Source organism: Ambystoma mexicanum, chromosome 2q (assembly GCF_040938575.1).
Source record: "Ambystoma mexicanum isolate Mex_15411 chromosome 2q, UKY_AmexF1_1, whole genome shotgun sequence".
NCBI lineage: Eukaryota > Metazoa > Chordata > Amphibia > Caudata > Ambystomatidae > Ambystoma > Ambystoma mexicanum.
Window position 1 is genome coordinate 115,596,771 of NC_090924.1, and position 24,294 is coordinate 115,621,064.

The window sequence follows — 24,294 nt, forward strand, 5'->3', positions numbered from 1 at the left end:
AGTACCTGCACACGCTGGTGCCAACGGGCAAAAGGGGAGTCTCTTCGAGGGAAATCAGGCAGTTCAGTTCAGTGCACAAATGAAGAAGAACAGTGTTCCGCAACTCAAGCGCAGCCTCCACTGTGGGCAGAAGCAGAGCGCGAGTACGGAAAGGCGTGCTGTCTTGACACAGCAGGGAAAAGCTATGGGCTCCTGCAGGAGGGCAAACAGTTCCTAGCTATGCTACTCACCGGTCCCCGATGCAAGCAGACCCAGGCTTCTCCGCGTCAGTTTCAGTCGCTGACAGGTTCAGAAGAGCAGGGTACGTCTCGTCGTCGTGTTGAGTCTGCAGCAGCAGAGTTGAGTAAAAGACGTCCCAAACGAAGGAACCCGCACAGTTTGTTACCACAGCAGGCCAACGGAGCGGCCGTGTGTATCTGAGCCAAGTGTACACTACTCACTTCAGACCTGGGAATGCCAAGTGTACGAATCGTGTGAGAGTGACAAGGACTCGAAATACTACACAACCTGGCGGCGGTTACAGAGCAAGACTCCTGTGTAGGCTGGTCAGTCTGCTGGATGGCCCAGAGACGCTTCCGAAGGCTTACGAGCAGGAGATGGTGAAGATGCCGAGAATAGCTGTCCCCGCTATTCCAAGGGTCGAAGTACCAGTACAGGCCTTCTGGTTCGATCAAAGGTGAAAAGGGTTTCACAAGGCGACAGCAGTGCAGAGGAGCAGTCCTTCAGCGGGTCACCAGCGATTCCTCGGTTCAGCCTCTTGGTTGCAGGATACTTGGCTCCTGTATTCCTTCGTTCATGAGAACTCAGGAGATCGACATGGTAGTGTTGTTTCCAGCCCCCTCTTATCCACGGTTCCCTTCTCACCAAAACGGAGGGGACCCAATGGGAGATCCGCTCATCAACACTCACACCATACGTGGACATATCACGGACCACTGTGGTCCCAGGCATTCACACCACCCTAGACTCTCTGGCACCCAGGATGTGTATTGGGACCAGACATCCCAGCCCACATCCTGGAGGCACACACAAGACATGTAGAAGCCCGCGAAAGCATCCATGTTTCGCGGGAAAGTACATGCCCAAATAAGGAAGGCCCCGGGTCGGCTCGACCTGGGGAAGGTGAAGGGAGCAAGACGGTCAGCGGACAGGGCAAAGGAGCCTCGTAGTCTGGCCATTTTGGGAGCCAGGCCACCATTTTGGGCTAAGCGTGAGAAACGCGCTTAAAACGCCAAAAGGAGCTCAAAACACAAGAAACGATCGCTGCCATCATTCCCATCCGTGAATCACTTGCACCGATCAGTTACAATCCTAAACGAGTATCTAGGGCCTGTAGAAGGCTAGAGACCCAAGAGAGCAGTAACTTAGCTTACAGTGCCCTCTTGTGTCATGTTGCACGAAAGCCGCAACATGATAAAAGAAACTACGGAAAACAGCGTTTCCCGGTACTAACTGTCTTAAGGGCATGTCAGTTTCCCCGTAAGAAAGGAGCGAAACCCCCGGAGGAGTGCGGCATAAGGCTGCACTTCTCTGGCAAAGTCGAGAACAAGGTGAAAAACAACAGCAAAAAGTTTAGGGGTTGCCACATGGAAGGAAAATTACCTACAATTACGAAATCTTTCCTAACAGCTATCTATTCTTTCTTTAGAAGTCCTTTCATCCTTGTCAGTTGATACTTATTGCACCCTGCTTTCAACCTCGATTCTTGACACCCTCAATCATTTCTATCCTTCCTCTTCTTTCACCCATTCACCTAAACCTCCCCAACCTTGGCTTAACCCCGCCTTTTGCTCTGTGCGCGGACCTGAGCGCTGTTTGTGGAAATCCCAATCCCCTTCTGATATTCTTAACCTTTCTTTCCTTCACTCTGATTATGATGCGGCCTTCATCTTGATCAAACACACTACACTTCTACTCTAACATTTTGACTTTTCTCTGTCTGTCCTCGTTGTTTATTTCAGACTCTTAACGCATACTTTCCCCTTTAACTCCCGATCCTTTTATTTCATCCTCTATTACTGCACCTGATTTTGCCTCTTACTTGTCGTCTAAAATCACCCTTCTTCGGTCCGCTATTCTCTCCTCTTCTTCATCTTCCCCTTCTCCTTACCTTGTGTACTTGTCTTTCTACCTCCTCTTCGTTAACCTCTTTTCGTTCCCTCTCCTCTTTGGATATTTCTTGCTTTTGTTCTGAAGCCCATCTTATGGCCTCTCCTTCCGATCTTCTCCCCTCCTCTCTTATTCCTAAGGTCTATCCCTCCCGTTCTCCTTATTTGGTTCTGCTCTTTAATGTCTCTTCAGTCATCTACTTGTTCCTCTATCTTTAAGCATGCTTCTGTTTTTCCAATTCTTAAGAAACCCTCTCTTGGCGCATCTCTTCCCTTCTGATTTCGTTACTACCTTTTCTCTCTAAACCCCTTGAACATATTTTTTATTCTCAAATGTCTTCTCATGTTAACTCATCTTCTCTTCTCCCGATCTACCAATCTGGTTTTTGCCCCATCATTCTACTGAAACTGCTCTTCTTCCTGTCTGTGATTCTCTTCTTTTCACCCACTATTCTCGGCAATCCTCACTCCTAGTATTACTTGATCTCTCTGCTGCTTTTGACCCGGTTGACCATTTTCTTCTCCGCTCCCTTTCTCATCCTTCTGGGCTTTGGTGTCTCTGTGCTAAAATACATTTGTTCTTATTTGACAAATCACACTTATTCGGTGTCTGGTCTTTCTTCCTCTACTCTCCTCTTCCGGCTCAGTATGGAGTTCCCCAGGGCTCAGTCCTGGATCCCTTTTGTTCTCTCTCAATACTATTCTACTTGCTTCTCTTATTTCTTCCTTTGGACTTTCTCATCATTTTTATGCTGACAATATGCAGCTCTTGCTTCCTTTTTCTTCCTTTTCTCTATTCATTCTACTCTTACTTTCTATCTTATTGAGTGCTGGATGTCGGCTCATTTTCTCCATCTAAATCTCTCTAAGACTGAAGTTCTTTTCTTTCCTACCACTACTCTCCCTCCTTCTTTACCACCCCCTCCGTTTCCTTTCCTCCCTTTTCTCTTCCTATTTCTCTTTCAGCCTGGAATCTCTTAGACTCATCTCTTTCTTTTTCTCCTCATATTTTTGCTTTTAAACATTCCTGTCAGTTCCAGCTCTTCAACATACAGAAGGCTAGACCATTTCTTTCTTTCTCTGCTACTAAAACGCTTGTTTCCTCTCTGATCTTCTCTCACTTGTTCTACTGCTCCTCTCTTTTGTTTGCCGGTCCGGTGACCCATCTTTCCCCTCTTTGCTCCATCTACAGTTCTGCTATATGTCTTCTTTTCTCTCTATCCCTAAGTCACTCTGTTACCCGCGATCTTGCTTCTCTTCAGCGGCTCCCCTTTGAGTCAAGGCTGTTGTTTAACTTCTTGTAATGTCCTCACTACATGTTACATAATACGAGTTAGCTATTTAGCATGTGAGAAGAACACGAGAGTACAGCACGAGGAGAAGAAGCGAGGAGAAAGGATTCCGGGATGGAACGTGGAGGAAAGGCAGTTAGAAGAGGCAGAGGAGGAGAGAAGATGTGCAGTTCATGTCCCTTATTCATGTATACAAATATACTTATAGAATAAATAGACATACGTTATATTATTTAAGTATATAATAAATATACGTTAAGATTACCCCATTTGTCGGCCCCAATTACTTCACTTCTCCAGCTTAGTTTTTAAATGCTTGCACAAGCTGGCCCCTCCTTATCGTTCCACTCTTATTTCTATTTATGTACTACCTTGCTCTCTCTGCTGCAAGTCCCATTTTCTTCTTACTGTTCCTCACCCACATTGAGCTAAATCCGGTTTCCGCTCTTTCTCCCTTTTGGCTCCAAAGCACTGGAACGCGCACAGTCTTTCTCTCTGTTCTCTGTCTTCTTTTTCATTTTCCGTTCTCATCTTAAGGCTTATCTTCTTTCTGTTAAAATTGTAGCTTCTGTTTTACATTGCTTGTACCGCTCATATTTATTTTTCTGTACAATGCTTTGGCATGTAGCACTGTATAAATAAAAATCAAATCAAAATTAAAATCAAAACCAAATAATGAGGCGGGCCGTGCAGTTGCGCCACTAAGGTTAATGTGGTGGGAGTGGTGCTATTAGATATAAAGCATCTATGTTTTTGTGGCTGACTGTTTTTAGGTCGCCGTATATGATGATTGTAATGTGACAATAGTGTAAAGAAATTCTGATGGGTAGACGGACACGACTGGATTTGATCTCCAAGTGTTTTTTATTAAGAATTGTGCAAGGTGTGTTGCACGTGTTGGTGAGGCTCACTCGAAAGACCCCGGCCATATTTCATCCTGGCTCAAGAGATTTTGGGTCTTTTATATGATGATTGTCGTATGCTGACACTATTCCAAGTCTGAAAGAGAGAAAAGGTTGGGGCGAATGACCTGACCAAATCCAACCTCCAAGTGTCCGTGATTAAGTGTTGTGTACAGGCGTGTTGCCCATGTTGGGGGGGCTGACACAAAGGGATCTAGTCTCTAGAAGAAGAAAGGTTTGAAAAACCAGAATTGTGAATTCCCTTAGAAGGGACTACCCTGGGATACATATTGTGCTTTGTCATAGAAAAAAGCTGGCCATTTGTAGGTGAGGATTATGAACATTTCTGTTGGCCAGAACTTTGAACCTTTATTTTTGAAAACATAGTGTTAGCCAGGAGGCTAAGGGACGTTTTAAGATAAGGTCTGTGTTATTTGTGTTGGCCATCATTTTGAGATTTGTTTTTATACAGTATGGCATCCCTAGAGCGATAGAGACTCGTAGGAATAGGGTTGATCGCTTATTGGGAGTGCTTCTGAGACTTTAGCGTGGGGAGCACCTGGAAGACTCCCGTTATCCCATGCTGTACTCTGGTTTTCAGAGGTTCCATACTGAATTCATATGTTTTTCCAAACCCCTACACAAAAAAGCCCAGCTTTTACTAATAAAAGTACCTGATTTTGCAAGCTTTGACCTCGCTAGCCTCTTGCACCTCCTGATGTCTTCCTCCAACCACCCCCTAATGTCTCCAAATAATCTCTTCCCTATATGTCCTGTCAACCTCCTCATCACCTAAACCAATCTCCTCCGATGTCTATCAGTTTAACTAACGCAGTTCGGGTCACCAGGCAGATGCTCATGCATTGCAAGATTGTCAAGTTTTCTCAGCAGCATCCTGTAGCCCAAAGCAAACCTCAGAAACACCCCCTTGCTTCGAACATTGTAACCTTATTATCATCGCAATATTTGTTAACTGAGAGCCTGAGGCTGAGTGGCACCATCGCTATGCTCCTAGAGAAGAGATCGCCAGGCCAATTATCGTTCCATTTCACTTTCATAGGGACGTACCAGCATAGCATTAGGTACTAGTTACCCATTGGCTGAGCTCTGCAAAACAGCACGCTAGATATCAGAAGACCACATCTGGTGGTCTGACAACAGGACTGAAATAATTTCTTTGAAGCGTTATTATATTTTCAATTCAATTTTTCCCAAAAAGGCCTTATTACCTAACTTGACTTCTTCTCGGCTGCTTCCTGCAGAAGCTCTGAACTGTGCCTTGTCAGCAATCACATGGTGCAATGATAAAAAGATTGGCAGCATTTGACACTGATTTATAGTTATTCAATTCATTCAGCCTGTTCTCGACTGGCACTTTTTTAGTATGGGGTCCGTACAAGCTTCAAAAGAAACCCCATTTTTACAGCAATGCAAACTGATCTGCGGGTTCTATCCACGCAACCCACTAAAGAATGCATAATTTTAGATCTATTTCATTTAGTTATAATTGAATTCTCACACATATCTTGATGCACCCATACTCTATTTAATGGAGGCTGCAATTAAAAATTATTTCTTTGACTCAAATGGGGTTTCTATGCCATTACTTAGCTCTGATGCCTGGCACAGCTTTTCACATTTGTCAATGTCAGCAAGAGTCAAAACTATTTTCTGATACCTTTTTTTTTTTTACTATGTTCGTCAGTGGAGCTGGCTAAATAATTTATTTGCAATCATTGTGAAACGGTTTGCAATATTGATATATTAGTGCTGATTATTGCAGTGCTGGCAATAATGACCTTTTGACCTAACCTGTCAATCAATACATTGATATTCATTGATTACACAAGTCCCAGGCCAGGCTTTGCCATTTTTTGTTGCTCAAGTTAAAGGGCTCCTCTGTCATGGGAGGGCTGTCTCATGATGATTTTATCCCTTACCATCATGTTATTTGCTCAGAGAAACCTACATCTGTGGTGTCCTAGATATTATAGGGAATTCATGAGGAAGGCAGGTGGCATCTGACATATTTACACTGGCCTACATTCCAGTCAACAGATCTACGCAGATACAACATTGCTCAAACTCCAGTTGCTTGGATAGTACAGGTTCCGTCATCATTGTGCAGGTTTACCTTTTGTGAAGAGTTGATGTCATGCCAGATTACTTCATGTCCTTCACCAGGGCACATCTCCAGTTCCGGACCTTGAACTAATTAACCAATCCATTCTGAGAGAGGCAATCTTGAGTTGCTTCAATTAAAACAATTGGACTAAAACACCTGATGGTGAGGATTTATAAAAACAGAAGGTCAGAACGGGAACAGTCATGTCCTGTTCGTGTTGAGTCATTTGGTAAACGTACGTGTAAAGCAATGCAGAAAATCTCTTCAAGGAAGTTAGTCTGTTGCCTTCCTCTCTAGAAAGTGAGTATGGAAACCAGTTGAAAAGGTAGCAATGTAGACTGATGACCCTGAGACTGACAGACCATGTGAATATCACCTGCAGTTATCCTTTTTCTGCCTCCATTGTGTCTACGGCCATGCATCCTACAATGGTTTTGCTCCTACCTGATTTATTCCCCGCTAACTATTTGTCAGGCTGAAGGAATTATGAACCCCCTCCTCCGCGGATGCAAACTTCTTTACTTGGAGCTGGTGGCTTTGTAGCTACCAGCATTATCTAAGCTCCTGCAATCAGCAGGTTGTCCTCTATCTTCTCATTCTCAAGGGTTGGCTCCAGCCAACATTTTGGCCAATGCTCCCCGTAGGCTCTCAACTCTAGACTATATTCGAAGTACATTGTGCCTCTTCTACATTGTGGCTTACTCCTGGGAAGTTACCCCATGTGCTTACAACTCATTTGATGAAGCACTGTTTTCTAACAATACTCAAGACTCCCCATCCCACAATTTACCTCATAGATCTCTTGGCCCACCATATCTTGACATTAAAGCCAGAAAATACCTTTCATCAAAGAAATAAAGGCTTGCCTTTTGTACTGTGTCATTTCCCTTTAAAATGTTGAATATCCTTGATATACACTGTCTCTTTTAAGTTACATATTTTTATTGAAATATTTCAAATACATAAATGGTGTTTGAAGATTTTAAAGACAATTGCTTACTGCTATCATAGTCATACAATAGTGTATGTACGTATTGCAATAGACATTCTAACTATATGAGGTTACATTCTAACTACATAGCACTAATGGATATCATACACAAATGAATAATGTAAATTACATTAAATGTCAAAGTGTTTGTAAGGAAGCATACAAAAGTATCATATTCTATAGTTCAATATATGTTGATGAGTGAAGTAGATACAGCTACTATAATAGTAATGCAGTGTATATAAGTACAGCAATAAGAAATTTGTGATGTAACAAAGTCAAGTTACATATAATTATTAATAGAATATAAATGTGAACATATGCATATCTGAGACAGCAAGCAACAAGAAATAATTAGTAATTTATTTTTTATTTTTATTTCACATAGTTTATACAAACGTTTGAAATGTAAACTTAGCCCGATTCTCACAAAAACCCTACACTAAATTACATTTATCGTATGTTCATAAGAACAATAATAAAACCAAGAAAGGTCTCTGGGTGGAGGGTGGAGACCTTCGTCTCTTAGGCTTGTAATAAATATAGATCTATGATAACGAACGAGAAACACATTCTGTGGTAGGACCATAGTGCTGTATATGCTATATCCAGACAATAATTATTAATTTATGATTATCCGAAGCACTGTGAATATCGGTTAATAATGAGTGGGTAAATAATTCTAGAATGGTGTAACAATTCAATGTGTTAGGGTTTGTCAACCTCTTGTAGTTGAATCCTAATTGCCTTTTCAACATATAATTCAAACTAGTACCATGTGATGCATGTCCTACAAGATACACAGTCGCGCTTAAAGCAGTTTAAAGTTTCTGAATCATGGAAACTAAATTCCGCTATTGATCAAAAGATAAGCTAGTAGCCTCTTTGTAGTGAGTATTCATTATCTTAACCTCTAAGGATGTCAAAAGATAGTCTCCTAGTGTTAGAGTTATCCGAGGCAGGAGAAATATCACTGCCACCATTCAAGGAGAGGGAAAAACAGGGCTTTGATATTGCAAATAACAGCTATGCAAGGCCAGACTCTTGATCAGAATTGGACCACTAATTTACAATCCATCTACATATTTTTAAGTGTTCTGATTGCCACATCGCACGGCCAGGATGCATCTGAGACCAATATCCTCCTCCTTTCAATTAATATTTGGTTAACAAATAACTCTGACACTGGTGGCTACCGAGAATTTATGAAGCTATTTCGATATCTTATCCCATACAGAATACAGTATCTCCCGATCACAATCCAGTTACTAGTCTCTCAGTATGTTGTTGTTAATAGATGATTTTGTTCTTAAATACATTTCTATTTAGAACCTAAATACAGTTGTTGACAATAGTGGACATGTAGAAGGAGTTCTATTAACTCTTGATTTTTCCAAGTTACAAAGCTTGATAGGATGTAGTTTATTAACTGAGATAATCCGTTTGTCATAGCCGATAAAATATTTTTCAACCAAGTCAAATCTACCTTGCAGGACAGAGAATGGGCAGATGCTGCCTCTGTCTGAAAGCTGATTACTTGTGAAAATGTTTTCCCCAAGAATGCCACAGAAATGGTGGAACCATTCATTCTAACTGAAGTATTGAACCATATGGAAGTGTCCAAGTCACACCTGACTCCACTTAGACAGTGTGACGAATCTGGACGTTTCGTCCCTTCTTCTCTCTGGGAAGCCACCCCCTTTGGGAACCATTGATTCTAATCGAAGGATTGAACCAGGTGGAAGTATCCAAGTCACACCTGTCTCCACTGGTACACGTAGGCAATGTGATGAATCTGATGGTTTTGTCCCTTATTCCCTGGGTGTAGTCACCCCCTTTGGAAACCATTCATATTAATCGAAGGATTGAACCAGATGGAAGTATCCAAGTCACACCTTTCTCCACTGGTACACGTAGGCAATGTGATGAATCTGGTGGTTTTGTCCCTTCTTCTCTGGGGGAAGTCGCACCCTTTGAGGCTAGGGAGGTGAACCCTGTAAGTAAAACCCTCCCTAGGGGTTTGGGAAAGTAGCCACTCACTGGGAATGATCCCATGGGACAGGGACTCCCATTCCAGTAAGGAACTCCCTAAGACTGCTGAGACATTGTCCGCATATATGGAAATACCAGAAGTGGATTTGTCTGGCAGCTGTGGAACAACAAATAATGTAGGAAATATGTTTAACAGTTGGCTCAAGGCAATGCTGATCTTTAAAGGAGCTGAACAATCAAACACACCCCTTTCGTATCTGATAACAAGGATAAAAAGACCTACTCACATGACAGGAGGAGACACGATATGCAGAGGCGAGCCTCTGACATCATTGGAAGGCGGAGCCAGAGTTAGCATGGAGAAGGACCTGGAAGGAGGTCCAGACGCAGACCTGGAGATACTCCGGCAGAGAAGCCAGAGAGGGAGAGAAACTTGGACGACAAGGCACAGGGCTGTGCGAAGTTGGCAAGGCTGAGCGGAGCCAACCGAGAGGGAAGGCCTGAGCATGCAGAGGATGTGGTGGGATTGAAGCCCAAGAAACAATGCCAAAACCGGCGAGTCCCCTGTTCATCCCACAAGAAACCAAAGAGAGAGGAACAAAGGTGGTGATTGTGGAAACACTCGCAGGCATACCGGAGAGGACACTGAGGAGACGTGGAGAACGCCAGAGTCAGTGGACCGGAGCCACCTTGAGGGAGCAGGCCCTGCTGTAGAGAAGGTGCGTGGGTTCCTGCCAGTTGAGGGGGGCATAGAGAACAAACCCAGTCGAGGGGAGAAACAATGAAGAGTACAAAACAAAATGAGAGCAAACTGGCCCAGAAGGGGTACCAGACATATAAAATTATAGCAGTTACAGGAACCCTGAAAACGTGAGCCTTAAAATCAGCCAAACGGCTCAGAGATCGAAGCAGAAACCAGGGGGAAAATACCCCGTAACTGAATATTTGGGTGGGTAGGCCTTTGGCAGTTTTTGAGCAGGATGACCTCAAAGATATTCTGGACAAGGGCCCTCCTAAATACCCTATCCTTCTACTGCTCTAAAGAGTAAGGTGATAGTTAACTGGGAGGCTAGCATACTATTCCTGCGGTTAGCAAAGATCTCACGAGGAAATGTAAACCACCTTGTGTAGATCTGGAGTTTTTGTCCAAACAGTCAAAGGACTGCTTGGCGATCGAGCGAAGCCGTTACTGATGCAGCATAATGAAACTAGGTTCAAGCAGGACGTAAAGGAAACCTTGCCCGGTGTGAAAAGAAAGCAGTCCTTTGACTTTAAACTGCCTGAATACACACGCATTTGGGGTGCAGTGAAGAGCCAATGCAGTAACTCTCCTTCTTGTTTTTTGTGGCAGCACGCTTGAGTGTGCTGTGGCCCTGAAAAAAGTGGTACAATTACTACACCACTGAAACTGGTAGGTCTGTATAGACCTGTTGTAAGCTAAGGACCAATTGTATGGGCCAGAGGTCTATGCAAGTGGATACTACAACACCTGCGAGAGAGATATAATACTTCAGTAGCACCATTGCCAGTAGTTTCATGTCTGGTTGTTACTAAGTATGGCTCACAAACTCATGAGAGTTGTTTAATTTTTAACCCCGTTTCCCCTTTTTTAATTGCCAAATCAGGGGAAAAAAATAAAAGAATTGTATTTCACCTGCAAGGCGTTAAGCACACAATTTGGTTAGAAATCATAAATTGTGCCTTTTATGTGATCAGAACTAGTGATTGTGTCTAGATAGTTGTAGGGCAAGTCTATCTATCCCCTCACCCTAGATAAGCAGCTCATCAGCGTTGTCTAGCCCGAGTCACCACACTAGGGAATAGAGAGAATGGCTGGAGGGGAAGAAATTCAGAGTTCCACAAAAGGTAATTCAAAAAAGGAAAATAAAATGAATCACTAACCTGACATTATTTTGTGCAAAAAACTTTGGGTGCATTGTTAGGTACGAGACCCACCAATAGTCCTTTAAGTGTGGTTTTTTTCTCCCAAGGGTATTCCTCCAGCAATCCCCAAGGGCACCCTGACCAGGTGATCCTCCCTCGCTTGTCCACGCCCAGGGATGGGATCCAAGCACGGTGGCCCTTCCCAGGCCACCTGAACAAAGGATCCCCGGGGTCTACAAGTGAGAATACCCTGAGGTTTCTCACACTAAGAAGGGGTTTAAGGTTAATAACTAAAGGAAAAAGAGGGAATCCTTGCCCTGTTCCTCTTTCCAAGTTAAAATATGGAGCTATCAGTCCATTAAAAAAAAAAGACCTGCTGTTGGTTTAGTTTATAGTAGGTCAGTCATAGCGAGTAAGGCTGGACCAAATCCATATCATTTTAGGGATACGCTCATTTAATCTCATCTCACCTGATCAAAAGCCTGTGCTGCGTACACCCTGGATGAGAATTGAGCCATACTGATAGCATCATACAGAGGTGTTGAGTTTGATGAGGGCAATCAAACCTGCAAAAATTCTGTTTGATCTGCATTAACTAAAAGCAGCAGAAGTTTGTCCAGTCTAATGGATTAAAGATTAGCAAAAAACGTACTCACAATTAATTAGAACAATGGGCCTTAAATGTTTGAGATGTAAGGGGTCCTTGTCAGGCTTGTGGATAGCAAAATTCATGACATCTGAGCAGGTACTCGTTATGCCTCCAGTTGATAATAAGGTATTATGGAGGATCCACCAGGGGGCGCTGAGATGTGTTGAAGCATCTCCGCTCGTCTCCCCAACAGGGCGCTGATCGAGGGACCTGAGCCCCCCCCGACACCCCCGGAACGAGACATCGACACCCCCCCCCCCCCGTAAGAAGGTGCCGGGCACCCCCGGCCCAAATTTGAAACCCGAGGGTGGAACGGAGCCGGAGTTCTGACCCATCGAACTTCGAGGGCGCGAGGCCCCTCCCCCCTGCGGCTCTGCGGCTCTGCGGCTCCGCGGAAAGCAGCGGTGAGCCCGGGCCCAGAGAAGGCTTGCAAAGGCCCAGGCGACCGAGGCCTAGGACTCCTGCCTGGATCGGACGGCGGTTCGCGGCGACGAAACGGTCCATGAGGTGGACCACGGAGCGGGAGTAGGAGGCGCCGCATCAGGCCAAGGAACCCCCCCAGCCGGGAGTCAGCAGCGGATCGGCACTGGGAGTGCGCAGAGTCTGGCGAGCCCGCGTGGGGCGAACACGAGTGGCGTAGGTGTGGCCCCCCCGAGGTAAGGAGACCCACCCCGGGGGTAATAAAAACCCAAAAGGGGGTAGGAGGAGAGAAGCCAGGGAAAGCCCATACTAGCCCCGGAAGCACCCCGAGCCTGAGAGGTGCACGGGGCTCAACCGAGGGCACCTACCCCCCGCAAACGCCGCAGAAGGACAGACCGCTGACACACAACAGGTCACGGCCCCCAACTACGGGGGAAATAAATAAAAAAAAAAAAGGAAATAAAGCGGGGAAAATCTGGGAAAGGAAAACCCCCGCCCACGACGGAGGAATTGCCTGGGGCTCCAGCCCCCCCACAACCGTGTCCCCACCCTCGGCCGCAGAGCTGCCAGGGGCCCCTGCTCCCCCCAGGAAGCAAAGGAGACAAGCAGGCCCCGTAGGCCACAACCACTCAGTGGCAGACACCGGGGAGCGGGAGTGCCCAGGGAGGGCCTATGACCTGGAGGGAAACACTGCAGAGGTTTCGGCGCCCGTCCCTCGAGCCCCCTACTGCCCCTGAAATGGCCGCCCAAACACAACAAGAAGCGACAGATGCAAACTCGGTCTCCAGGGGTATGGCGGCCCTGCTTGATGAAATTAGAGGATTCCGCGCAGATATCACCCTTAGGCTGGACACCCTAGACAAAAAGGTGGACAATATAGAAGACAGGGTGCAGGCACTGGAGAACAATACAACCTCGAGTGACATTTTCGAGTCCCAATTTGACATGCGCCTGTCGGAGCTTGAGAGAAGAGAAGAGAAATGCTCACTAAAAATGGACGACTTGGAAAACAGGGAAAGGCGCTGCAACCTACGTTTCCTAGGCTTCCCGGAACAAGATGGTGAAACCCAGGCAGACATTGTCAAGGCAGTCAACGCGGTGGTGAGAGTGCTTTTTGACGGAGCTAATACCAAAGAACCCACTATTGACAGGGCCCATAGAGCAGGGGCAGCCTCCAGAGGCCCCAGATCCGTTTTAGTCCGCTTCCACTACTTTTCAGAAAAAAGCAGGATCCTTGAACTGGCTCGCAAGAAGGGCCCGGTGGAATGGGAGGGGGCCCGGATCTCGGTATACCAGGATTTGTCGGCCTTCACTCTGGCGAGACGCCGCCTCTGTTCCCCCCTGACGAAAATGCTCCAAGCCAAGGGAGTCCGATACAGGTGGGGGTATCCTTTTTCCCTATCTTTCGAGTTCGAGGGATATAAGTATACCCTGATCACCGAGGATGACATCCAAAGAGTGACGGGCAAACTCCTAGATAGTTCGGGTTTGGAACGGGGAGACCGCGACCGGGAGCGCGCCCCGATGGGCCCAAAAAAGAACAACGCTCCAAAGGAGAGGCGCAGAGTACGAGGCCAAAGGAAATTCAGGAGAGTGGCACTGGCGTCGCCGGACCCTCATAATGGCTGAAACAAACTACTGGAATCTGATGAAAATTTTATCCACTTGTCGTTGCAAAGGGGGGATGTTGTTAAATTTTACGTTCTTGCATTAATCCCGAAGAGGGGGGGGGCTCGAATGGGTGTTTATAAAGAGGTACCGAGCCCGGAGGGGGGAGACATGGTTGGCCGGTTGTGTGACCTTGGGACGATGCCTCAACACAACCAGGCGATCTGGGGGGAGGGGGGTGGGGGGAGAGATGAGGGGAAGTTGGGACGGTTGGGGTTTTGTTATAGTACGCCAAAGTTTGGGGATTTGATCACACCCTGGGGGCAGTTACTAGCCCTCTGCAGGGTGCGGAAACATTTAGGGAGTAACGACGCTTGCATCCTTGAATTCGGAGTTATGTGTTTCAAAACGTGTCCTAATGGATGATTCACTTCAATCCTTGTCAGTGGGGTCTCTAAACGTTCGGGGGCTCAACTCACCCACCAAGAGGTCGCTGCTCATGCGGGAATTCACGAGGACGAAACTACAGTTCCTCTTTGTGCAAGAGACCCACTGGGTTCGGGGGAGGGAGCCCAAGCTCAAGGCTAAAAACATAGATCAGGTATTCTCGGCCTCGACCCAGTTCAAGAAGAGGGGAGTAGCTTTGCTGGTGTCCCCCGAGGCTCACTTTGAGTTTAAGGTTGCACAGACCGACCCCGAGGGTCGGTATCTCATGGTTAAAGGAGATGTGCGGGGACGTTTGTTCACCTTGGTCTGCATATACGCCCCAAATGAGTCGCAGGACGTCTTCTGGGAAAGCATGAAGGGGACAATAATGGCATTCGCGGAGGGCACCCTCCTGGTGGGAGGGGACTTTAACATGGTGCTGTGTCCCGAAAGGGATAGAAAATCTGTGAACCCTTGCCCCAACATCCGGCTCCACAAAAAATTGGCATCAGCCTTCCAGGAAGTGAATGGGGAATTGGGGTTGTGTGACACGAGTATACCCAAGCAAGGTCTGAACCCCGATTACACTTTCTACTCTAAGCCTCATGATGTTTTCTCGCGCATAGACTACATTCTGGTAGATGCAACTATGCAGGGAGAGATCACCAGCGCTGGTGTGGAAACCGTCCCCTGGACGGACCATGACATGGTCAAGATTAGGATTGGCCTCCCCCCTACCCCCGCAGCCAGCTCCCGTTGGAGTTGTAACGACCTCCTTCTTCACGACAAGGAGACGCGCCAAACCCTCCTGACAGCCATAGAAGATTATTTCTCCCTGAACGACAACGGGGAGGTAGGCACTATGGGAGTATGGGAGGCATTTAAGGCAACTATCAGAGGTACCCTGATTGGCATCGGGGCGGGGAAAAAAAGGGAGAGGGACCGGGAAGAGAAAGACCTGAAAACCAAGATAGAGGCCATACAACCAGGTGGTAAACTGAAAACACAGATGTTTCCTGGGCAGTGGGAGGAATTGCAGAAGCTGCGCACTAGATTGGCTCACCTTCAAGTAGGGCAAATGGAAAGGAAGCTCTCTTTTCTGAAACAAAAATATATGGAGAAAGGCCGACAAGATACTCGCCTGGAGACTCCGCGAATTTAGGAATAGCAGGAGAGTGAATTCAATCCGCTCTGCGGACGGTAACTCGACTGCAAGGGTCTCCAAAATAGCTGAACAATTCAGACTATATTATGAAAAATTATACTGCTCAGAATACAAGGGGGATGGGATAGACGTTGATAGGTTCCTGGATTCCCTCCCTGTCCCGGGCCTGCTACCAGACAAAGCCGACACCTTGGAAATCCCCATTTCATCGGAGGAAGTAATTGACACTATCTCCTCCTTGAAAAGTGGTACGGCCCCGGGGGACGACGGCTTCTCAGTCAAATTCTATAAGACCTATAGATCCACACTCGCCCCCTTTCTGGCCAAACTGTTCAACTGTGCACTTAGCCAAGGGTCCCTCCCACCCACAATGATGTCAGCCTTAATAGTGGTCTTACCTAAAGAGGGTAAGGACCCAGCCTTATGCCAGTCATATCGGCCCATATCGCTCCTGAACACTGACGTCAAAATACTGGCGAAACTTCTGGCGAACAGATTGGCAAAATTCCTCCCTACCCTGGTACATGGAGATCAAGTGGGCTTTATCCCGGGGCGCCAGGGGTCAGACAACATCAGAAAAACCCTCGGCCTTATGCATGAGGCAACCGAGCAGGGAGTGGAGAGGTTCCTCCTTTCACTCGACTCAGAAAAAGCCTTCGACCGGGTCGAATGGCCTTACATGATCAAGGTTCTTAGGAAAATGGGATTGGGAGATAATTTTTGTAGGTGGGTTGCAGCACTATACAACTCGCCCACGGCGAGAGTATTGGTTAATGGGGGTACATCTGAGCCCTTTTCCCTTTCCCGAGGCACCCGGCAAGGCTGCCCCCTGTCACCTCTCCTATATGCCCTGGCCATGGAACCCCTGGCTATAGCGGCTAGGAACGACCCGGAAATTATGGGTATACGATGTGGTGAGTGCGAGTTTAAGCTCTCCCTATTCGCAGACGACATACTAGGCTACCTGACCAGCATCCAAACATCCCTACCGAGGCTGTTTGATCTCATACGCTTTTTTGGCTCCTTTTCGGGGCTGAGAATAAACACATCCAAATCAAGCATCATGCCAATGGGCCCAGGGGAACAAGATATTGAGAATAAAACCGACATTCAGGGGGTTAGAATCGAGCGAGAATCCACTAGATATCTGGGCACCATCATCCCCAGAGATCTGTCACAGCTATACCAACGGAATTTCCCTGAGATCCTCGCCCGGGTCAGTAGCGATCTCAAAAGATGGGCCCCCCTCACACTCTCCTGGCTGGGACGCATGGTTTCGGTTAAGATGAACATTCTACCTCGCCTTCTCTATCTCTTCTCCGCTCTCCCTGTCGTGATTCCCGAAGCCTTTTTCGAGGTGCTCCAGTCCCGTGTCCTCCACTTCATTTGGAATGGCAAAAGACCCAGGGTTAAAACCTCCACTCTGACCCTCCCAAAATCCCATGGTGGCTTTGGACTCCCCGATTTTAGGCTTTACTATAAAGCAGCCCAGCTTAGGGTGATGTTGGAACACATGCGGGACGATATGCGTACATTTTGGACGTATGTCGAAGACACCCACGCACATCCGAGGAAGGTCAGGGACTATCTCTGGGCCTCTCCCAGGTCAATCCCCCCACAACTCAAGACACATCCTACCTTAGCAGTCCTTTGGACGCTGTGGAAACCCAACAAAGCCAATAATTTGATATCTACATGGCCTTCTCCTCTGACATCACTCTGGGGCCCCCCCATCGATCTGGACATGAGGGGCTTTCGGGACACTCAGGCATGGTCTGACATGGGACTGGAAAGAGTCTCCCAGCTTACACGAGAAGAGGGCTTCATCGAATATGACAGTTTGACAGAGGCTCTGATGGATAGGCCCCCTACGGTTTTTGAATTCCTGCGGTTGAAGGGGATACTTACCCAACCAAGGTGGTCCGAACAGCTTAGTCGCCCCCTCACCCCATTCGAACTTATTCTGGCCAAAAGTATATCTCGCAAAGGTTCGCTATCTAAGTTCTATAGTGTGCTGATTACAGCGGACCTAGAAGGCAGACAACCCTTCAAGCGCATATGGGAAGAGAGGATGGGAATGTCAATAGATGATCACACCTGGAGTGCAGTTTTTAAGTGCATTTTCACGGGCTCCCTATACACAGCAGCTATGGAACACAACTTTAAAATCCTCCATTCATGGCATCGCCCCCCGGCTCTGTTGTCTAGAATGTACCGGGACGTTTCCCCCCTCTGCCCCAGAGGATGCCACCAACGGGGAACCTGGTTTCATATGTGGTGGAGTTGCCCGTCCATACAGGTATACTGGGCGGAGCTTCTTAGCTGGATCAAAGATATCGAGGGTTATGGACCATCTTTGCACCCGCTGGAAATCCTACTGGGCTCCCCCACGCCTGAGTCGGAGGGGAATGCCTTCCCCAAGGTCATCAGCGCTATGTTGCGGGCAGGGAGACTGGCACTTGCGCAAAAATGGAAGAGTGTCCTGGCCCCCTCCAAGGAGGAATGGCTCTGCAAGCTTAGGGTCATTTTCAGCTACGAAAAACTCTCGGCAATAGCAAATGATACCATGTCTGATTTTGTCCAAGAATGGACAGCAGTGCTGCTGCACGATGACTGTATTACTATGCGATTGTAGAGGAGTGATCGAACAAATGATTAAGTCAAAGGTTAAATTGCGCGAATCCCCACACTCCTTGGGGTTTGGACTTGCCCCGGCCTAACCGCTTCATGGTATTACCCCACTGTTTCAAGGTTCACGTTTTTCTGTCGAATGCTAAGCAAGTGTTCTTCCCTATGCTCAATGTATATGCATTATCCCTAAAGTTGGCGCGACAATTGTTTGGGGGGAGGGACTGGGAGGGGGGAATAGGGTTTGGGAGTTAATCAGAAAATGTTCCTGACAATGTGATTTCTCCTGCATTTATTGCGGGTGGGATAGGCCAGTTGGCCCACCCTGTTGTGTATGTTGTCAATAAAAACAAAAATTTTAAAAAAAATAAGGTATTATGTAGACTAAAATATTGTGGGCCTAGAAATGATTCACATTTAGAAAGAATTTCCACAGAAAGGCCATCTGGGCCGTAGGCCTTTTTAGCTATCCAAGATATCCTTTAGTGTATTCTCGCAAAGCAAGAATCTAACTAAAATTAAGCATACACTGGAAAGTCCAGATAGATTATATACACAGTAACCTCAATCCCATTTAATATGTAAGCACATATGACAGTAAAGCCATCTGATGGGATTAAACTAACAAGCATTACAATGCCTAAATGCCATGCAGCAGATATCAAGATCGGCCAAACACTTGAGCATTGTCAGGGTATCAGAAGAAAATGGCAGTAAAGTAAAAGTTGACAACATATTAATTAGTGCTCTATGAAATAGGATGAAAGTTGTTTGATCAGAGTTCTGAGGCAGTGCAGAATCCGAACCTACTGTGGGAGGCTTATCCATTTCCTTGACTTGTGTCCTTCCGGGAATTTGCTTATATCATCATGAGGGTGACTTTAAATGAGCAAAGGTGGAAAAGACTATATCGAGCCCCTTATTTGCCAGGCTCGCCCAAAGTAGCCAGAAAAAAACCAAAAAGATTTGGATCCTGTTACCAGACCACTTGAGATGGTTAGTTTGCTTAGTAGCATTGGCAATCTGCTTCCGCTGTGTATGCTCAAGGAAGAGGAGAATAATGCCCCTTGGCTTTGGCTCGATAAGTAAGTTTACACCCTCTTGTGGCTTTCTCCCAAAGACCAATATTGTGCAAAGACTACAACATAGACAGTTCTTACCCCTCCCCCTCACCCCATCCCCCGCACCCAGAGCAGTACAGTGGAGCCGTCCTCCAGCCCCAATTCAGCAGGAGGGACAAAACACTTTTGTAACACTAAAACCACACTGGAAAATCCTCCTCGAATCTCCCAAATGAAAGGGATACAAAAGCCCAGAAATGAAGAAGTCCCCATGGCTTAAACCCTTTACTTGCAAAGAAAGCATCAAGCCAGGGAGGGAGGCAAACACTGGCCAGCAAACACGACAAGGGCATGGTATAGTGGCATAGTGGTGGCTGGAGAATTCTTTTAATGGAGGGGCATACATTTTCCCACAAATATACCAGATCGACGGAGCAAAGCGGTGGAGCCCAAACAAAGCAACCTAGGTTCAGGGGGAGGGGCGGTGGGTGGGATTAGTTCTCTCCCAGTCAAATATATATATTTTTTAAATAGGTTAAGATGATGCATTGTACAGCGTACCTTCTGTAAAAAATTGGGTAAAAAGCCAGACAGTTTGTAATTGGTTTTGTAGGGAAACTCCAGTCCAAAAATCCAATAGAGGCAAGTTACCAACAGTGCGCACAGGAGCATTTCCCAATATATTTTCTTAATGCCTTTGTTCACAATAAATGCCAGTATTAAAAATGTTCTTGCTGGCTGCCTCGATATATACCAGAATACACATATAAAAACATACTCATGTTTGCTTTGAGCATAATGCCAGTAATGGTACTGTAGGAAAACAGGTCCACACTGGCTCTGCCAATATATGGCAGTATCCTCACATAAGAACATACTCTGTTGGCTTTTGGCTATCCTACAATAAGAAAACATGTTCAAACTGTCTGCACAATGTAGGCTAATCTAGACAAATAATACTTATCATACTTGCTTTACCCTTGATGCCCAGTAAAAAATACCATGCCTCAGTAAGAAACAGTAAGAGTGGTTGCACCAAAATACCAGTCTAGCCACGTAACAACACTTCTCATGCTTGCCTTATCAAAGATGCCCAGTAAAAAATGAAATTCCAGAGTAAGAAAAGGCTAGACTGGAGCACCGTCAGCACCCCAATCTGTTTGAATGCCATGGGAGGTGTACGGGTGCCCCCTCGCCCATTCAGACCTGTAGTTCCCCAGTCTCCATGTTCAATGGCCATGCAACGCTGGGGAAGCAAAACACCCCTGTCTTTTCGTGGTCTATTGGACATGCATGCTGGGGATCTACACTGTCAAAGGGAAACCAGATTTCCCTTTGACAGTTTAAGCTAGCTCAGGGGTGTAGCATGCAGCTGAGGGAACGCTCAGTGTTTACACTGTGCTGGCGCAGCTCCTCTGTGGTAGGCAAAGGGTACTGGAGGGTCAGTGCCCCCATACCCATTATGGATAAGCAGCCCCTGGCATGGTAAGCACCATTGACCACCAGCCTTTTTAAAGCCCTTCCCACTGAGTTCTGAACTACAAAGCCTCACTTCCAATTAGATTGTTGCAAAGAAATAAATGGCCTCACTGGCCAATCCATGAGCATCTGCAGTATAAAGCAGTCTCGGTTTCCTTAGTATGGGAAAAAGGACGCAGGCATGGGTTGGTGAGTTGAGACCAGAGCCCCCTGAAAGACTGGGAGGGATGAGAAAACACTGAGAGGGAAAGGAAGCTGAAAGCCTGCTGAGTGCAATATCTCAAGACTGCGGCAGAGAACCGACCCATATAAGGGGAGAAAGCCAATATCCTGTTGAGGGCTTTTTTTGCAACCAGAACCTGGTCTAGGAGGGTGTTTCTTGCTGTGAGATCATACAACCTAAAAGAAATCCTAAGGAAATGGGGGGCGGGGGGGAGAAATTCTTCCTGTGTCAAAGGTCTTGCTGCTGGCCCAGGAGCGTGACCCGCTGCTAGAGGGTGGTAATATCTATCCCAAAATCTATACTCTAAGCACAGAGAGGGTGGGGAATGCTTACTTGTCTGAGTGTGTCAAACGTGTCCTCATTCGCCTAGGTAGGTGACAGGTGGCTAGAGGGTGATAATACCTTAGCATGACCAGTACCCTAAAGCAAGGGGTGAGAATACTTGGCGAAGGGTGATTATAACACTAGGACTGAGAGTAAAACAAAGAAGTGACTCTGAACTATTATTGTTAATGGGTTGTGCCTTTGAGATCCTGGGTGGGGACCATTATCGCTGCAATAGGACTGACACTGTATTTTCTGGCCCATCCTGACACTGTTGCAAGGGACCAATTGAAAGGATGGAGAATTTACTTTGTTATAGAGTAACCCATAGATAAGGCTTTTTGGTGTATTCACCAACCCCTTCGTATTTGAGGACTGGAGCCAAGGGATATGGCAGCCACTACAGCCTATAATGGCCAATAGAATAGAGAACCTGAGCGTAATTAGTCTCCATATTGGATTAGGAGCACAAACATTTATAATTCACCCTATCCGAACAATGTTTGGTTAGATTTTTCTCAGAGAATAATATCTTGTTTTTTGTAAAAAGACCTCTTTTCCCATAGGAATCCAAACCCAGCCTAACAAAGGTTTGTAAATGTAATTATGTGCCAAGTGTTTATTGAATCGTTCACATAGCAGTGAACCAAAGGTGATAGCTATCTGAATACTATCACCAAGGAATTACTTAACAGGCTAACTTTTTTGCCCCAATTTGCTTTTTTGTTTGCCAGTTGTGGTGTGCGGCGGGAGTCGACTTGACAGGATGGAGACCTCTTGAAGAGGAGTCAGGGAATGGAATAAAGGCTATCGCTGGACGTGACCCTTTGACGTGCGACAGAGAGGTGGAAGGTGAAAGCAAAAGTACCCACACTTCTCCAGAAAAGAAAAAGGTAACTGTGTAACCTAGTCTTGCTGTCCTGGTCCAATCCATAATACCACAAAACGTATGTTAAAGCAATTGTCCCTCTCATGCTCGCTCTGTGTATGAGCAGCATCTTCCATTGCCTGGGAGATGCTTTTATATCAGAGATTTTCTGGTATGTAGCTAACGGCCATTTTGAAGAATGTTCCTATTGCTCACTTGAAGCTTTTTGTGGTGATTTCTTACTTTGCTACACTACTTGCAAATGTTGGTTATTTGGCTGCAACCCTATCCTCCTCTGATCCTGCCTCTCTTTTCTCACTTGCTCCGCGACCTAATCGTATCCCTGGTTCAGACGAAGGAGCTGCACGAGATGGATGCCACGTCTAGCCGAGTGTGGATTCTCACCAGCACCCTGTCCACCAGCAAAGTTGTGATCATTGATGCGAATCAGCCAGGCACTGTGGTGGACCAGTTCACTGTCTGCAATGCACATGTGCTCTGCATCTCCAGCATTCCTGGTGAGTGAGAAGGGGATGTTGTCTGGTTATCTCATGTGTGTCCTTTTAAATTAGAAAAGCAGTGGAACCAAGATAAGTTGGTAACACCCAATGTGATTGCATCAAACTGTCCGAATGGACGTTTGGATCGCATTGATTGTTACCGTTTTGTGCATGGCCGAAAATTTCAAACATGAGGAGCCTGGGTGTCCCCGGTCCCCATGTCTGGTATTTTGGGATTTCAGGGGTATGGGGGTGCCCCCCTGCATCCTTAAAATTGGCGCTGGGGGATAAAAATAGCTTGGGTTGCCATTTACAATTAACTTTTGAAACAGGGACCCGAGCAATTACACTGCAGGCAATTTACCCGTGAACAAATCGTTCACGAATAAACAACCCAAATCCGATAGGTCGACCAAAAACATAAGTGGCAGTGTGACCAGCGTAGAACACAGTCCCCTGTTTTATTTGAACAGAGTTGCCCAGTATTCCTGGAGAAAAGTGCATTGTAAGTTTCTGAACATTCTCCAGTTTTTTTGCCCCTGATACATAGTATCTAAATAATGATGTTTGACATTTGGAATGTTTTGCCAGGCGCCGATATTGTCACAGTTCAATAACCTCACCAAAACCTGGTGACTGTGCTGAAAGAGAGATTTTTAAATGTTGAAGCTGTGTCAAGCACTGATAATTTGGCAGCTTAATTAGTTTTTGAAAAAGGACTTGGCTGACGATTAAAAGATGGCATTTTTTATGTGTATTTCTAAAAACTTAATAAAATGGAATAAAATAAAAAAAAAGACGGATAAGTAGCAAATCGTTGTTTTGGAATTTTAGGGTAATTCTCAGGCTTTAAATTGCAGAGCTGACAACAATAATACATTCAGAGTACGGCTTTAAACACACATGGGCATCTGAACCCAGAAGCACTTGTTCTCTATGTTCCACAGCCAAGGCGTGTTTAAAAGGTATTAATAGGGCTTCCTAACCAAACATCATTCAACCAGTGCAGGAACATTGAACCACAGAACACTTAACCCGTACACCCATACATTGAATCAAAGAATCACATAATTAAAACATTTAAATGTATATATCCTATTAAGCAAAGATTCAGCGAGCAAGTAGCCCTTGTCTTGATGCCGATCGGGATCAGCTGACAAGACTGTCTTGAATATAAAGTGTCCGTAGTGGTTTATTTGGGATTGTGGACAGGTTAGAACGAAAATAACAAACAGGATGGATAAAAGATGACTCAAATGTCTCTCTCTGGTTCTTTAGCTGACCCACTCTTGGAGTCAGTGCCCGTTTTAGTAAGTTTCAAGGTGCTGGTTTGCTTGGGGAGGTCCCCCAATCCATATAAAGTCCTTTGTATGGTGTCTACAAATGGGTGGGGTCTTCTGTAAGAAAGGCAGGAATCAAAGCAAGACAGACACAAGTGATAACAGTTCAAGGGTGTTTATTAAACTGCATAATGGGTGAGATAAACGCCTAATCTAAACATAAATCTAAGCTCGGAGCAAGCTATGACCATCAAATGATAATAATACAGTCCTAGCGGAGTCCAGTCAAATAAAAAGGGCCTATACCAAAAATAAATATTGCCAATCCTTACCGCTATGCTACAAAAGAGTGTGGGATAATGTTCACAA

General features: G+C 45.9%; 1 protein-coding gene across 12 annotated transcripts in view; it reads left to right on the top strand.

Annotated features, from left to right (window-relative positions):
• MAPK8IP3 (mitogen-activated protein kinase 8 interacting protein 3) overlaps positions 1-24,294 on the top strand; it is an 892,115-nt gene that overhangs the window by 687,464 nt on the left and 180,357 nt on the right. For all 12 annotated transcript variants that reach the window (XM_069646979.1, XM_069646985.1, XM_069646981.1 and 9 more), the window contains 2 exons: positions 22,012-22,170; positions 22,498-22,663. In XM_069646979.1, the coding sequence (XP_069503080.1) occupies positions 22,012-22,170; positions 22,498-22,663 (325 nt within the window). The remainder of the gene's footprint in view (positions 1-22,011; positions 22,171-22,497; positions 22,664-24,294) is intronic.